This window comes from Ursus arctos, unplaced genomic scaffold, assembly GCF_023065955.2.
Source record: "Ursus arctos isolate Adak ecotype North America unplaced genomic scaffold, UrsArc2.0 scaffold_29, whole genome shotgun sequence".
NCBI lineage: Eukaryota > Metazoa > Chordata > Mammalia > Carnivora > Ursidae > Ursus > Ursus arctos.
In genome coordinates this window covers 13958487-13972919 of record NW_026622974.1, presented here as the reverse complement: position 1 = coordinate 13972919, position 14433 = coordinate 13958487, and the positions used below count along the sequence as shown (strand labels likewise).

The 14433-nt window shown below is 45.2% G+C and overlaps 1 protein-coding gene across 1 annotated transcript in view; it reads right to left on the bottom strand.

Moving 5' to 3' along the window:
* Positions 1 to 11976: 11976 nt before the first annotated feature.
* Positions 11977 to 14433, bottom strand: part of LRRC1 (leucine rich repeat containing 1) — a 123528-nt gene continuing 121071 nt past the window's right edge. The window contains exon 14 of the mRNA XM_026507218.4: positions 11977 to 13120. Within this exon, the coding sequence (XP_026363003.2) occupies positions 12962 to 13120 (159 nt within the window). The 3' untranslated portion in view covers positions 11977 to 12961. The remainder of the gene's footprint in view (positions 13121 to 14433) is intronic.

Genomic DNA, 14433 nt, shown 5'->3' with positions numbered 1-14433 from the left:
GCAAGTGTGGTTCACATGACTGTGCTGAGGAGAGCAGCTATTTCTGTTTACAAGATAACTTTTGCCATGAAATGGAAATAGTACAAATTTAGTCTACAATTTACTCTGCTAGCAAGCTTTTTTGGATAGGGCTAGGAGGTGATTAGAATTGTTCCCTTTTTTGTGTGTGCAGAAAATGAGGCTTAATTTCATATGGCATTGTTCGAAATGCACACAAAATGTAACCATATATATTTGATGAAAATAATAGGGGCCATGCCTTTTAAAACCTTTTAGCGGAGTAAAAAACAATCACTGCTTTATTTCTCCTGGTGTATCTCTAGCTGAATGCTGAATGTATACACTGACTTTGTATTTTTTAAGTCAATGATGGAGAAACAGAGACTGCAGGAAATCAAGGAAATATGAGATGGTACAACAATTTGCCATTTTGTAAATTTACTTTTTAAATATTCTCGAAGAAAAAGTAAAAGAAACCAACCTCTCCAGCCCTTTGATTGACTAAACCATTAATAACAAAATGTATCACCAGTGGTTTAGTCCTGATTTAAGAGGTGGAAGATAGGGAAGGCTTTCACTGGATTAGAAATTAGAGTATATAACAATCAGAAAGAGGGAACTATATAAACTATGTACTTCAGACTCAGAAGACAATTTAGGGCATTTGGAGTCAGGATGGTACTTAATAAGTCAATGATTCAAATCTCTCCCCATAAGATACAATAAATACTAATAAAAAGTGAGTTCAAAAAAATTAGTCCCACAAGAGAAGTTCTTGAATATTGTACAAATACTCATAAAATACCCAGACCATTGAAGTAGAAAGCACATCTGTCGTGGGTGCTGCAATGTGCAAGACAGATGCCCCTTCCCACTGGCCAGCTGTTGAGTGTCTGCTGATTGCTCACCCCCAAGTCCCAACCCCCAACCCCCCATCCCCGAGGAAGGGAGCTGCCTTGTCCAAGCTTAGGCACCCTTCCCAGAGGCAGCTGCACCTACTTACTGGTTGTGGGGTGCAGAACTCTACTTCTTGCTTCATTTGGGCTCCCAAACATTCAGTTGGATGGGCTGAGCCCTCTGTTGCAACTTCATTGCTGCTCAGCTTCTCCCAAGGCCCCATCCTGCCTCCCTTGCTCCCTTAGCAATGTTGCTGCTGAGAACATTCCCCAGTAAACCTCCTGCAAGCACATCTCCAGCTCAGAGTCAATTTCCAGGGGACTCACAGTAGTAAAACAAACATGAGAATAAAAGTGATTTTTAGTACATCTTCATGTAGAATAAGGAAACTACGATTTTCCTATTTGCCATTCAAAGACTGTAGAGACAAGATTTCACACAGCAGAAGGCAGAGTAACAAGCAGCCACAAGAATAGAAACAGTGCCTATAACGTCCAGTTTTCAGAAGAAGGGCTGAGCTGAGAGTCTAGAAAGTTAACAGGTGAGTTGATCTCAGCCACAGTTCTGGAAAATCCTCACTTTCTTAGACCAACTCTGTTCTGCCTAACATGCTGTCTGCCTGAGAAGCAGGCAAAGGTCTCCAGCGATTAACTTGACACAACATGTAAATATAATAGAGAAACCTGGTCCAACAGGTTGTCAAGTGGCAGGAGAAATAGAGCTCTCCACTGGAAATGCCCCAGTTTGGGTGAGGCTTTTCCCCTGAATCTTTAATAGGGAAGGGAAAACCCACATGTGATTCTTACTACACCATGGCAGATTATCTTTCTTCCAGAAGCACACTAGGTCCTATGAAGCCATGTATCCACTTCAAAAGTTACTTTCCATAGAAGTCCTGTCAGTTATGCAGATTTCCTTTCTCTTCTTCTGTAATCCTCCTCTTTACCTCCCTACATACCCTACTTCCAAACCCAGTCTCCTCTGGTCTCCACGCCTTCCTCACCCAGTCAGCGCTCACAAACGCTCTCTACATCTCATTCTGCCCTCCCTTCCTCCCACTCTCCCCCAACACAACTTTGTACCAGTTGACTATACCACAGATGCTATTCAACCTGTAAGAGTTTTCCCAGAGGCTCTGCCATTTTCTCCCCTCTGCCATTTTCATTCTATTTGACTTCTCCCTCTGTCATCCCTGCCACGGCTAATTGGGCCAGCGGAGCCTAACTTGGGGGAACCAATTGGGAGGTTACAGAGGACAGGAGCTGCTTGTACTTCTGTGTCTCCATCTGTCTACAACGCTGCCCCATTTGGCATTTGACCTGAAGAGTTTTGCAAATGCTGGGGCTAAGATTGCCTTTGGAAGTGACCATTGAAAGATTTAAACCAGCCTGGTTCAAGCACGAGAGCTGCCACCATGAGCATGTAAATTATCTGACTTGTACCTCAATTTCCTCTTCATTCGAATATGGAAATACCACCAAGCTCATAGTGTTGTAGAATTAAGACTGAATGGGACTCGTGTATGTACTGCAGCCTAGACAGCGCCTGACGCATAACAGCAGTCACCCGGCAAAGGAGAGCTACTATCTCTTCCTCTCATATTGATGATAAAGCCGGATGATTTCCCCTGAGTGTGGGCTGAGTCTAGTGACTCACTTCTAACAATAGAGTACAGAGAGAGAACACTGGAAAGAACACACAGGAACTTTACTGCAGAAGACTGGTTCTGTCTTCGATCCTTGCAGAAACCCACCTGGCTTTTGACTTTGGTTTTGCTCGCAGCTTTGTCCTAAGTCCACTGCAGGTACCTGAGTTTCAATCTGATGACCGGTCTCCCCTGACGCCGAGCCAGCGCAGGTCACTAGGGATGGAACCTGAGGCCGAATCATTTTCTGTAGGAGCACACGTTGAGGCTCCAGAATGGAGACAGATTTTGGAGTCTGCAGCATGAAGAGGAAGGATGGGATCCCCTAGAGAAAACACATACATTAGGAACAGAAAGTTGAAGGCAGAACATTGGGGAATATCAAAAATTCTGGGGACCAAAGAGGGTAGTGAGAGATGTACGAGGAGAAGCAGAGGAGAGTGTCAGGGAAATCAAAAGCATAAGGATTCAAGCCATTAGCGAGCCATGAAATCAATTTACGTGGTTGTAACTAGCCCAGAAAAAGAATGAAACTGGAAATATAAGAGTTTCTTGTGCACTCTGTTAGGAAACTTAAGTTTCAGCTCTGTATCTGTTCATGTTTACCGGGTTGCTATGTAAAAAGTTCTTTCTCAAATTGAGTTGCAGTCAAAGAAGTTGGAAAGGCACTGAGGTAGGAGTTCCAAGGGGGAGGAGCTGTCCACAGACCCAAATGCAGTAGACAGGTCTAGAAAGGCAAGAGCTGAATCAAAATGTCCATGGGATGTGAGCTCATGCTACAGTGGTAATGATTTCACAATATATAAATGCATTAAATCAACACTTTGTACACCTTAAACTTATACTATATTATATGTCAATTATATCTCAATAAAGCTGGGGGGGAAATGTCCATCAGATATGGCAACATGGAGGCCAGGCAACCTGGTCAGGGTTGTTTCCACGGTGCATTGGAGGAGTGCCCACAGTACCGGGTGGAGAGGTGTGTAGGGATTTAGAAGGGGAGAGAACAAGAATAGGTCTCCTTGTCAAAAACCTTGGCAAAGAAAGGAGGAATCGAACAGCTATAGAGGGGGCTGAAGATCAAGGTGTATTGCTTACTAAGGATAGGACTTAAACAAATCTATAGAAGTGGCGGAAGATATGGGGCCAAGTGGATCACTGATGGAGTAAGCTCTAAGAGAGAAAGGGTCAGGGTCAGGAGAAGAGCTGCAAGAGCTAGTTATGGTCTGGGGGAAGCAGACAGTCTAACGTAGATGACATGTGAGTGCACAGTAGTAGGAAATGGAAACTGTGGCAGTTCACATGTGAAATCCTGAATTTTCTCCATAAAATAAAGCTGACATTCAGTCAGTAGCTCAATGTGCTATCTCATGGGGCACCGGGTGGCTCAGTCAATTGAGTGTCTGACTCTTGGTTTCAGCTCAGGTCACGATCTCAGGGTCATGAGACCAAGCTCCACATCGGGCTCCATGCTGGGCATGAAGCTTGCTTGGGATTCTCCCTCTCCCTCTACCTCGACCCCCCACTCTCTAATACATAAACTTTAAAAAGATAAAAATAAATGTGCTATCTTAATAACTTTTATAATATTGTAGCACTTCCTACAAGATGCTAAAGAATTTCAGCTATGGAGACGACCAGTCATGGAGTGACATTGCTCAGCCAAGCCTAGAATTGTAATGGGGCCCAGGATGGGTGCCGAAGGTGTGCTCTGGCCTCTGAGCAGTGGAGAAGAGGCGTGCCCACACATGTGTTGCACAGCATCTCAGTGTTGGCAGAGCAAGAGATGGGACAGGTTATGCTGGTGGCGGCAGGGACCAAGGTACAGGCTCTCTGGGTTCAGCCCATGGCGGAAGCCAGGGTGTCCAGGCAGGGAGGCCTTGGCTGTGATAAGCCGGTGGTACATCTAGCGCTCTCTAGCGGCAAAAGGTACCAGGTGGGACCCACTGACTAGAAGCAGAAACTTCTGTAAACTGTTTTGTGAGGGGGCCAAATACTTAGTATTTTCAGCTTTGAGGGCCATTCGGTCTTTGCCCATAGAGAAATGAGCACGGTCGTGTGCCAACAAAATTTTGTTTATAAAAACAGGCAGTGAGCCATGGCTTAAGGACCTCTGCACTTGAATATTGTAATAGGAATATTATCAAAACAGTTCGATATTGTTCCCTAACAAAACCATGGCTCAGAGAAGGCTATCATTTAGGTAGTGATCATACATTAAATAAGGCTTAAAAATACACAACGTATTTGAAAATTACGTGCTAATGATTGGCACTACCATTTAGATCTTTAGGAAAGTAGTTTTCTGGTATAGATAATTTTGCTTTTGTCAAGGACAATCGATGTCACTTAAACTTGAGGTATTGATTTGTATATTTCCATACCAGTTACCCATTTTGAGGATCATCCTTGAGATGACAAGGAGAAGGATAATGGATTTGCGGAGAGTAATAAAAACCTGGAACAATTGCAATAAAGCAATTTGATTTCCATGTCCTAAGGACACTACAGTGATTGTAGCACTGTGTGAAGTACACAAGTGAGGTCTGGGATCCTGCAAGTTTCAGAGATGTCGTGATTGGGAGATTTCTTCTGATAGATAGCCCACGTGTATCAGCAGATTGCGGGGTGGGGATTTTTGGCTGCCGTGTCAGGCACAAACACAAATGAGTAAGGCATGGTTCCTCCATCAGGCAAGTCAGGAAGTGTTAATAATTTCTAATCTTGCCTGACCATCAGCATTTCCAGGCTTCCCCTGGGGCACTCACCCACAGGTAAGCATAGTTTCTACTTCTGTTGGCATTTCCTCTACTCCCAGTAGCTTGTATATGTTAACAAGAGGATCCTTAACGTTCAGAATTCCGCTAAAGGGGCCAAAGTGCTCTTCTGTCTCCATAGGGAACAACGGTGTGCACATTTCAGGACAGCAAAAAGGGCTGGAAATTCCTGAAAGCCTACTCTGGGCTGTTTTTATCATCTGATTCCCTAACACATCTTGAAGGAGCTATTATCCCCATTGTAGAGATAAATTGACTGAGACTTAGGAAAATGAAGAACAATTTTTCAAGGTCACAAAGCTAAGTGGCATCATTAGATGGAAATCCAGCTCTGCTCACTAAAGGCTTCTGCTCCTTCGCATACCCTAGGGCAATGGTTCTCTGTAGTCCCTGAACCAGCAACAGCAGCACCTTAGAGCTTATGCGAAATGCAAACTTTTTATCCCAATCCAGACCTACCAAATCAGAGATGCCCGGGGGGGGGGGGGGGGCAGGACCTGGCCATCTGCTTTAACATGGCCCCCAAGGGGCTCTGACACATGCTGAGGTTTGAAACCACTGCGCACATACAGCCTCCGAGAAAGAGGGGATACTGCAGTAGGTGCCAGGCTAGAGGACGGTGAGCAAGAATAGGCTTGGGCACCCTGAGCAGAATACTAAGGCACGAGGGGAGGAGGCAGGCAGCCAGGGCACTGATTTTTCCGGCCACGTGAGGTCCAGCTCTTTAAAGAGCACTCCTACCACATATTGCTGTGAATAAAAGGGAAGATACATACAAGAGCTTCACCTTATTTTGTGGATATCGTTTCTTCTAACAACCTATGTGCTACAAGGCCTCGCTACACCGGAGATGGGGAACAAGCTAGGTAAGGGGCCCAGGGCAAGTTACCACTGGTGACAAACTGTGGGCTTCCAAAGAGCGGCTTCGACCCAGTCCTGGGGCGCCCCACCTCTGGCTGCTGGCCGATGTCAGCCCGGGGCTGGGGGGAGGGGAGGAGGATGAAGACCAGCTGTCACTAATGTGGAGGGAGTTGACATCAGGCAGGTGTCATCGCACTGGTGATGTTTTTACACGGCACACCTTCCAGGTGTCCAGGTGAGAACACAAGATGGATGGAGGACACGGCATCTGTCAGGGCCGTGTGAAGTGCCTCCCCAGGGGCATCTGCCCTCCTGGGAGAAAGAGGCACAGCCAGAACAGGACAACTCCCAGAGCCAACTATGGCAATGCTCCCTGACCCTCAGACGTTCCAGAATGATTAAAACCAAGAGCAACCTCAACCTAACAGACCCAACCCATAGCCTGGTTCTCGAAACTTCCCAAACCAACGCCGAAACCCGCCCCACCCATTATGCCTCCGGGCCAATGGGCAGGACAAAAATTCAGGAAGAACATTCAATGCCCAGACAAGTAAGCGTGTTGTTTTGTTTTTCCAAGCAGTACTGACGAAGGTTTAAACAAACAAGCACTCACACCTCCAGCCAAGGAAGAGCGGGAAGCCGCAGTCAGGTGTGTGGACACGAACACAGGACGCTCGGGGTCCAGACAGGAACCGACCGGCCCGGGAGAGCCCACTTCCTTTACGTGCTCAGCCAGCGCTTTCCCATGGGGTTGCTGGGCAACTTCGCACAAGCAGTTAGGACCTCGCCGATGCCTGCCGTGGAAAAAGCACCTCAAGAGAAGCATTTGCAGATTCTGTTTATGTGGCATGGGGTTTAGGGTGTCACTCCACTGTGCCCCGGTGCAAGCAGGCTTTCCCGCCGTGTAGAACCGGAAGGCCTTCTCTTTCTACAACCAGGGTGGTAGAGCCGGTTTCAAGTAAAACGAAACACTGCGGGGTCATGCAAGTTTTCCATTCTTCCTGTTTTCTGCCTCTTGGATTAAATGATAGTTCCTAAATGGGAGCGATCATGATCTGTCAAATCTTTCACAACAGTGCTTTTTAAAAGGAGGATCTGAAATAATAAATCATGAGTCACCCCTCTTATTTCCCCCAAACGGCATTAAGGTCAAGCTGCAGCACTATTGATTTCCGAGTGTTCATTATCTGTCTTCTCTCCAAGGATAGGCTATTAAAGGTAGTGAGGATAAAAATCATTCCTAACTAATTAGCTCACTCTAGAGCTAACTGCCAATTTGTGGAACGTGTTCAAGCTCTCTCGGAGAGCTGGTTACCAAACTGTCACTTCAGTCAATGTTAAAAAACATACCTTTTTTTTTTTTTTCTGGCCTCCCACTGACCAAATAATTTCTCTCGCGTCTCTTGGGATTTGCACACAGTTTGAGGTGGTAGAACAAAGATCCCATGAACATTTTCATGGCACTCACCAAGGAACAACATAATACGGAGTGGGCGGGGGGGACAGGGGGACGGGGTAGTGGGAGGGTTGGAGGGTGTAAAGTGACAGCTTTGGCTACCACAACTAGACACAAATGAAGGCCTGAGTCTACGTAAATGCTGGCTAAATTTCACTCGGTTCTGTGCCAGGCTTTGTCCACAATCTAGGTTTAAATAATCTCAAACTAAAACAGAACCGCCACCGCAATGATAAATACAACTCTAAATATAATTACAGGTTCACGGTATTTTGACTGAGGGGGTCAAAGCAAAATAAAGCAATAATCGAGACCCTGGACTCCAGGCAACAGAGATGCGGATTTTAATTCCAACTTTGTCGTGCGCTATTTGGTCATGGAAAAGTTATTAAAACTATCTGAACGTTAATTCTCTCCTTTGTGAAATGAGAATGCCACCACTTACCTCAGGGGGTTGTTCTGAAAAACAGACTGTGTTCAGTTAGCTTGGTGTGTGGCACATAGTGAGTGCCCAGTAAGCAGGGCCCCTGTCACGACCATGTCGCTCCCCCAAAGGGACAGCTCATTATTGGTTTTAGAAATTAAATGTTGACGCCTCAAAAGGTCCTTGGAGGATCGGTCCCATCAGATTCGTACCCGGTCACAACCCTGTCACTCCGCCTGCCCACGCTCGCAGTTTAAAATCACACTGTCCTTCTGGCGGACTGTGAGGCACAAGAATTCTTCCCCGACCTTCCATACAACCTGCTGAACTAAAGTAACCCGATCGGGTTCTTCTGGTCGGTTTCCCTGTCCCGCCAGCTGTCTGCTTTTCAAAAGAAAAAGCTCCAGCGAAGTGGGAGTGTCCTCTACACTCCCCAAACCGGGCTGCATTTATTCATTGTTCCCCGCTTTTTCTCCATGGATGACCTGTTTCTTAATCCGCCCGCCCCCTCCTGATACATAAAAGCCTCAGAGGTCTCCCTTTGAGAGAAAGGACACAGAAGAGGAGGAAGTAATGAAAATCAAAGTGAAATAAAGTAGACATAGGACAGTAAATGAGCACAGGAGACCCGGACCTTAGACACCCGAGGACATTGTGTGGAAACGCAGAGACCCTTCTCTCCGTCAGAGGTTTAATGCCTTCTTGCAGGAACGAGCTTCATCTTGAGGACAGCGAGCTAGTGAGTCCGGTTGCAATGAGGGGGCTGCTGTGGGACCATGGCCAACCTCAGCGCTACGCCAGCCGACGTGACAATTTCCGATTTCCCTCCCCCGTTATGTAACTCAAGGGTCTCTATGCAACACCACCAGTGAGAGAGTTTTCTCTGCCAGAGAACCAGCAGGGTGGGTGTCCTCATTTCTGAGGCACGCTGCGCTCCTATCACATACTTCTGGTTCCATGGTAGGGACTGCGGAGCTGCTAATAACCCGGCTGGAGGACGGCGAGACCTGTGATAACAGCAGCCACCACTTCCTGAGAGCCGATGTTTAAGGTCTCCCACTTAATCCTCACTCGAAGCCTCTCAGAGGTCTTCCTGCCCCATTTTAGAGATGAAGGACCTGAGGCCCAGCAACGTTAAGTAGCTCTTCCAAAGCCACGTGGCGGGGCCGGAATTCAAACCCGTATCTATATGATGCCAGTGCTGGGCTACGCTCTTAAAACCTTGAACTCCCAAGTGCTCCTTTAAAGGGCCTGTGCCCTAAGTTTTTAAATTATTTCACTGTGTAGTCTTCTTATGGATGCATTTTTAGTTTTTATTTTTAAAAATTTTGTTTGAGAGCAAGAGAGCACAAGGAGGGGGAGCGGCAGAGGGACAGGGAGAAGCAGACTCCCCACCGAGCAGGAAGCCCCATGCGGGGCTCGATCCCAAGAACCCGGCCTCATCACCTAAGCTGAAGGCAGACGCTTAACCAACTGAGCCACCCAGATGCCCCTTATGGATGTATTTTAAAACATAATTCAGCTCCTTTAAAACAGCTTAGCGTTGGTCTTAGGTTGATAACTGTTGAAACTGAGTGATAGGTATATGGGGGTTCATTATATAATTCTACTTTTGTATGTTTTTGACTATCTGTAATAAAAAGCGTTTTTTTGTTGTTGTTGTTTTTTTATGTTTTCTTGTAGTTTTTGAATTGGCTCTTTAGAAATTTGGGTGAGTCGACACGAATTGCTAGAGTGAGATTTCAACTCTCCATGACATCACTGAGCTACCATAACCCTGACGGCCTTCTACGACTAAGCAGCTCCACGGCTGTCCGTCCCCAGTGTTGGCACAGCCTCGTCACGCCGCCGCCCGCGCGCCCGCGGCACAGGTGTCGGTCCCTTTTACACGGTGAGACCTGGCTGTTCCGAGTAACTTTCAGACGAAGGCAGAATTTCTCCCAGCCTCCGCCCCACCCATGAAGCGTGTCTTCTCGGGCGTGGTAGATTTCCCAAGAGGCGGCGGGGCTGCTGCGGAAGGCTGCGCCCAGCATCTCTGCCCGCGCTTCCTTACCTGCGACAGCCACCTGAGAAGTTTGTAGATAGAAAGATCGAGTGGGTCAAGACCACGCCTCCAAACTTGCCAGAGGAAAAACAAAACAAAAAACAAAAAATGCAACATTCGGGCAAATAGTTCTAGTTTGTTTTCTTACCTGTACCTCTTTTCTATCAATGACTTTCATCACTTCAATCCCTCTAATTTTCTTTCTTTTTTTACTATTTTATCCACTTAGGCATAATTTCCTTGCTAAAAACAGGAAATAAGGGGCTACAAAAAAAGTGGGTGAACAGGTCATAATAATCTTTCCTGCTTTTACCTGTCACTCCCACAAGACAAACAGGCAGGCCCCACACTGAACTCCTCCCTTTCCTGAAGGAAGGGCCAGACTGTGGGGTGGGGGCCGCCAGTGCTCTGCTAGGAAAAGGTCAGGAAATTTTGGCACTAGCCTCACAAGGGACAGGTATCCTTTCACATAATTATGTTTTCCTTCTAATGACAAGAGAGGCTTCACTGGAAAAGGCTGGCATGTTCTTGAGTTGGGTCTCTTTGGTTGGTGGTGTTTCCATCGTGAGGTCTAAAGCCTGGTCCAGGCACCTTAAAGGTAAAGGGCACAGCAGTGTCACCCAGGACAAACAAATAAATGAAAGTATCTTTTCCTTTCACAAGGAAGGGGGAAACGAAATACCAAAAACTGAAAACAAAACAAGCAAACAAAACAGGCGAATGCATAGTAAAGAAGGTAAGCCAAAGAAAACAGATAATTACCTACATAAAATTTCCTAGAAAAGTTGAAGCACACCCTCTATTCTGTCCACCACATTCCCCCAAACCATGATAAACTTTAATGGTAAAGGGTGGGCTTTATATGGAAACATACAAACAAAAAACACCATTTGAGTTCTGTTTGTTCTTTAGCATCAAAATTACTCTCCTTAAATAAAACCAATTTGCTTATCTATCAGTCCACGAGTTAGTGGTATCATCCACAAAGGCCTAAAGCAGAGCATGCCAAAATCCTAAAGTGGAGAAAAACCAAAAGGGTACTCACAGATTGGGGAGGAAGGTATAAAACTGACTAGCCAAGAACCCCTTACATGCCATGGTACTTCCACCTCAATAAACATATTTTAAAATACATACATATATACAAACAACTTAAAAAGCAAAGTGAACCGAGTAAGTAAAGGCATAGCGGTAATAGAAGGTGTATTTAGTTGGTTGAAAGCAGGTTTCTACAGGTTCCGATTGGCCAGACAGCCAGGACCCAAAGTTATTAGCTAAAGAGGAAGGCACATCTGGGGTCTGTGCTGTGTGGCAAAACGGCAAGTAATTAACTCAAAACTGACCAGTAGTTTAGATATTTAATGGATGGAAGCTCATTGTCAAAGCAGTCAGCTACTCGCCACCATCTGAACATACCAGCTGATAATTAATTTTAAAAAGTTGTATGGTTAATTCCAGGGTGATTTTATTTCATGGAGAGAAAACAAAAAACCAACAATATTGTGATTTTCCTAGATACCACATAGTGACTGCCACTCTTCATTTCTCTTTTACGACATTATGCAAAAAAAAAAAAAAGGAAAGAAATCAACAGAAACACACCAAAATACACCCCCATGCCCCTTAAATTAGCAGATTCAAAAGTAAAACTTGAAGCAAGGATTTGTTATACTTTGATTCAAACTCTATTTACAAATTAAATTGCACTTACAAAGATAGCAACATTTCTAATATGGTTATTTTGCTTTATTGTGGTTTTATATCTCAATATAAAACTTTAAAGCTTTCTTCCATAAAAATCATACTTCCTTTTGCAGTACATAATTCATTTATCCTCTGAATTTCTGAACTGGTTTTCTCCTTTTGTGCTTTTCTGCTCTATTTTATTTTACAAATGGCATATACCTTCCAAATAGGTACAATCAGACACTGCACTCATTGTAAGAGACTCATTCATAAAAAGTTATAGCGTAAGACATGAAATATTAGCAATCTAATCCTTTGGTTCATCTTTTAAAAAAAATCAACTGATAAAATTTACTAATTGGTGGTAACTCTTCTTTTTGGTTAAAAACAAATCCACCAGGTAGATTACTGATTAAAATCCAACACTGCTTTAAAAGTACCACATTCCCAGTCTCATCTCACTGCTCAAGGATGCCACTGCGTACGACTGGTTTGACACGATTCAGGATACAGTAAGGCACAAGTGGATGGTACAAGTGAAAACAAATACTTTAGGACTGTTGCTTTTTTTTTTCTGCACAAATACTAAAATATGTACCGTTTCCAAGATAAAATAACAAAAAAGAAATAAACATTTTTTTGTTACGAAATACCTATACAAAATTTTTAAATTTACACCATCTGAGCTGCCAAAAAGTTTTTTAAAAAAGGATCAATTATGCCCCGTACATAAAACTATCTCTCATCATCAGTAGGTCCAAGAGAACTTGGGTTCAAAATGTCCCAGCACTCTACGGGAGGGAGGAGGATCAACAAAATTCCCCTTCCTGCGCTCCCCTACCCCAACATAAGACAGAAACAAAGGTCAGATGTTTACAGTAGTGTATTCTACTTATGACAAATGACTGGAAGTCAGGGGAAAGGCGGCACACCGGAGGCGCACTGGTGCCCTGGCTGGCTGAGGAGCCCGAGTAAGGCACTTCCATGGGGAGAGCAGCAGCCCAGCGCCCGGCCTGGGCGGTGACGCGCACGCGCCCACGTTCCCGGGCGGTGACGCGCACGTGCCCATGTTCCGGGGAAGCCCCAGGACTGCGCGAGGCTCCTCAGGGAGGAGACAGGGTCTCAACAGCAGGGGAAGACACGGGAGGTAAAACTCGAAGGTGAAGTTCTATACAGAAGTGGTCACTCGGTCAACGGCGTGATTGACCTCGTTTTTGTTTGAATCCAGTCCTTTAGCAGCATTCATGTCATTCCGTAAGTTCTCCACTGTCTTTTTCATGTTCTTTAGCTCCCCTGGGTGTGGAGTGGCTCGCCGCAGAAGTGTTCTCTGAAAACAAGCAGGGGCGTGAGTGTGTGGGTTTTATGCCGTGACTCTTTCAAACCCGCAGCTTCAAGGTGGGGGCCCTCGGGGACAAAGCTTCCCTTCGCAGGGCGCAGGAGCTAAGAGGGGGCGGCAGCGCCTCCTTTGGAGCCCTGAGCGCTAGCAGCTGCCTACTAGCCGTTCATGGGAGATGAAAGTGTCGCATGAAACTTATCTACTCCACATAGAAGGATTACTTTCAGAATAAACGAATACTTTGTAAAATGTAAGATTAGTGTAGGATAAAAATGAAGTTCCCCGAAGGACAAGGAAACAAAGATTTTTAAGATGTTAGTGTGGGGTGTGAAGAAAGAAAAAGAGAAAGGGGTAAACAAATTCTAACTTAAAATCACTGCAGCGGTCTACTACTATCTGAAGTGGTTCTGGCTTCCTTCAACCCTGGAGGCAGGGGAGTGGAAGGAAAAGGGAAGCGAGAGAGAAGGGCTTCTTTTCTTACTTTGCTGCTGTGTTACTCATAGTATCTACGAAAGAGAGTTCACATTCTTCTAATAAAGGCCATAGTGTTGGGAGTGAAGTATCAGGGAAGGAACAATCTTTAAAAAATTGTATTATTTGACATGTCACGTGCTCTCTGGCTCATAAAATAGTATTTCCGTCTTGTAAATGGCCTGTCCAGGAGTTTCAGGAGGAGGAGCCTAAAGTAGGGGAACACAACACCGCAAGGGCACTGTTGAGGCTGTGAAGGAACGGGTGAAATCCTCCCCCTCCAGCAAGCCATCAGGTAAGCACTGATGACTCCTTTCTGCTGAAGTCTCTTTGTCTTGCCTAATTCCTATTCTGCACTCCACTACTGTAAACAGATAAAATCCCATTTGGTGACAGCTGGAATAACAAAGACCACAGGCAATTATTTAAAAGCCATCCTTTGCTTTGAGGGTTGCAGGTACTCCCTCTAAGCTCTGCTTATGAAAATCTCAGCACAAGGAGTTTAAGAAGCCAAAGTCAACTTCTAGTACTAGTTCAAGAGTTGTCACAGACTGCTGGAGACGTCGGCTGACACAGAGACATTTTTAAAGTGTGGATAGAGTAACTCTAAGTAGTACTTTCAAATCTATTTTGATTTTGGGATGAAAACTTGTAAATTAACCCAACTAAGATCACAAGCAACTCCGCTGGAGGGTGAAGAGAAGAATGATTACATCAAGGAGAGAGAGAAGCACAGCTCCACAGAAGACAAGCCAAGTTACGCTGTGAAGTGTGAATGGAGGTATCACGGTACACCCCTAAATGGTGGTGGGGAAGAGACTTCATTAACCACC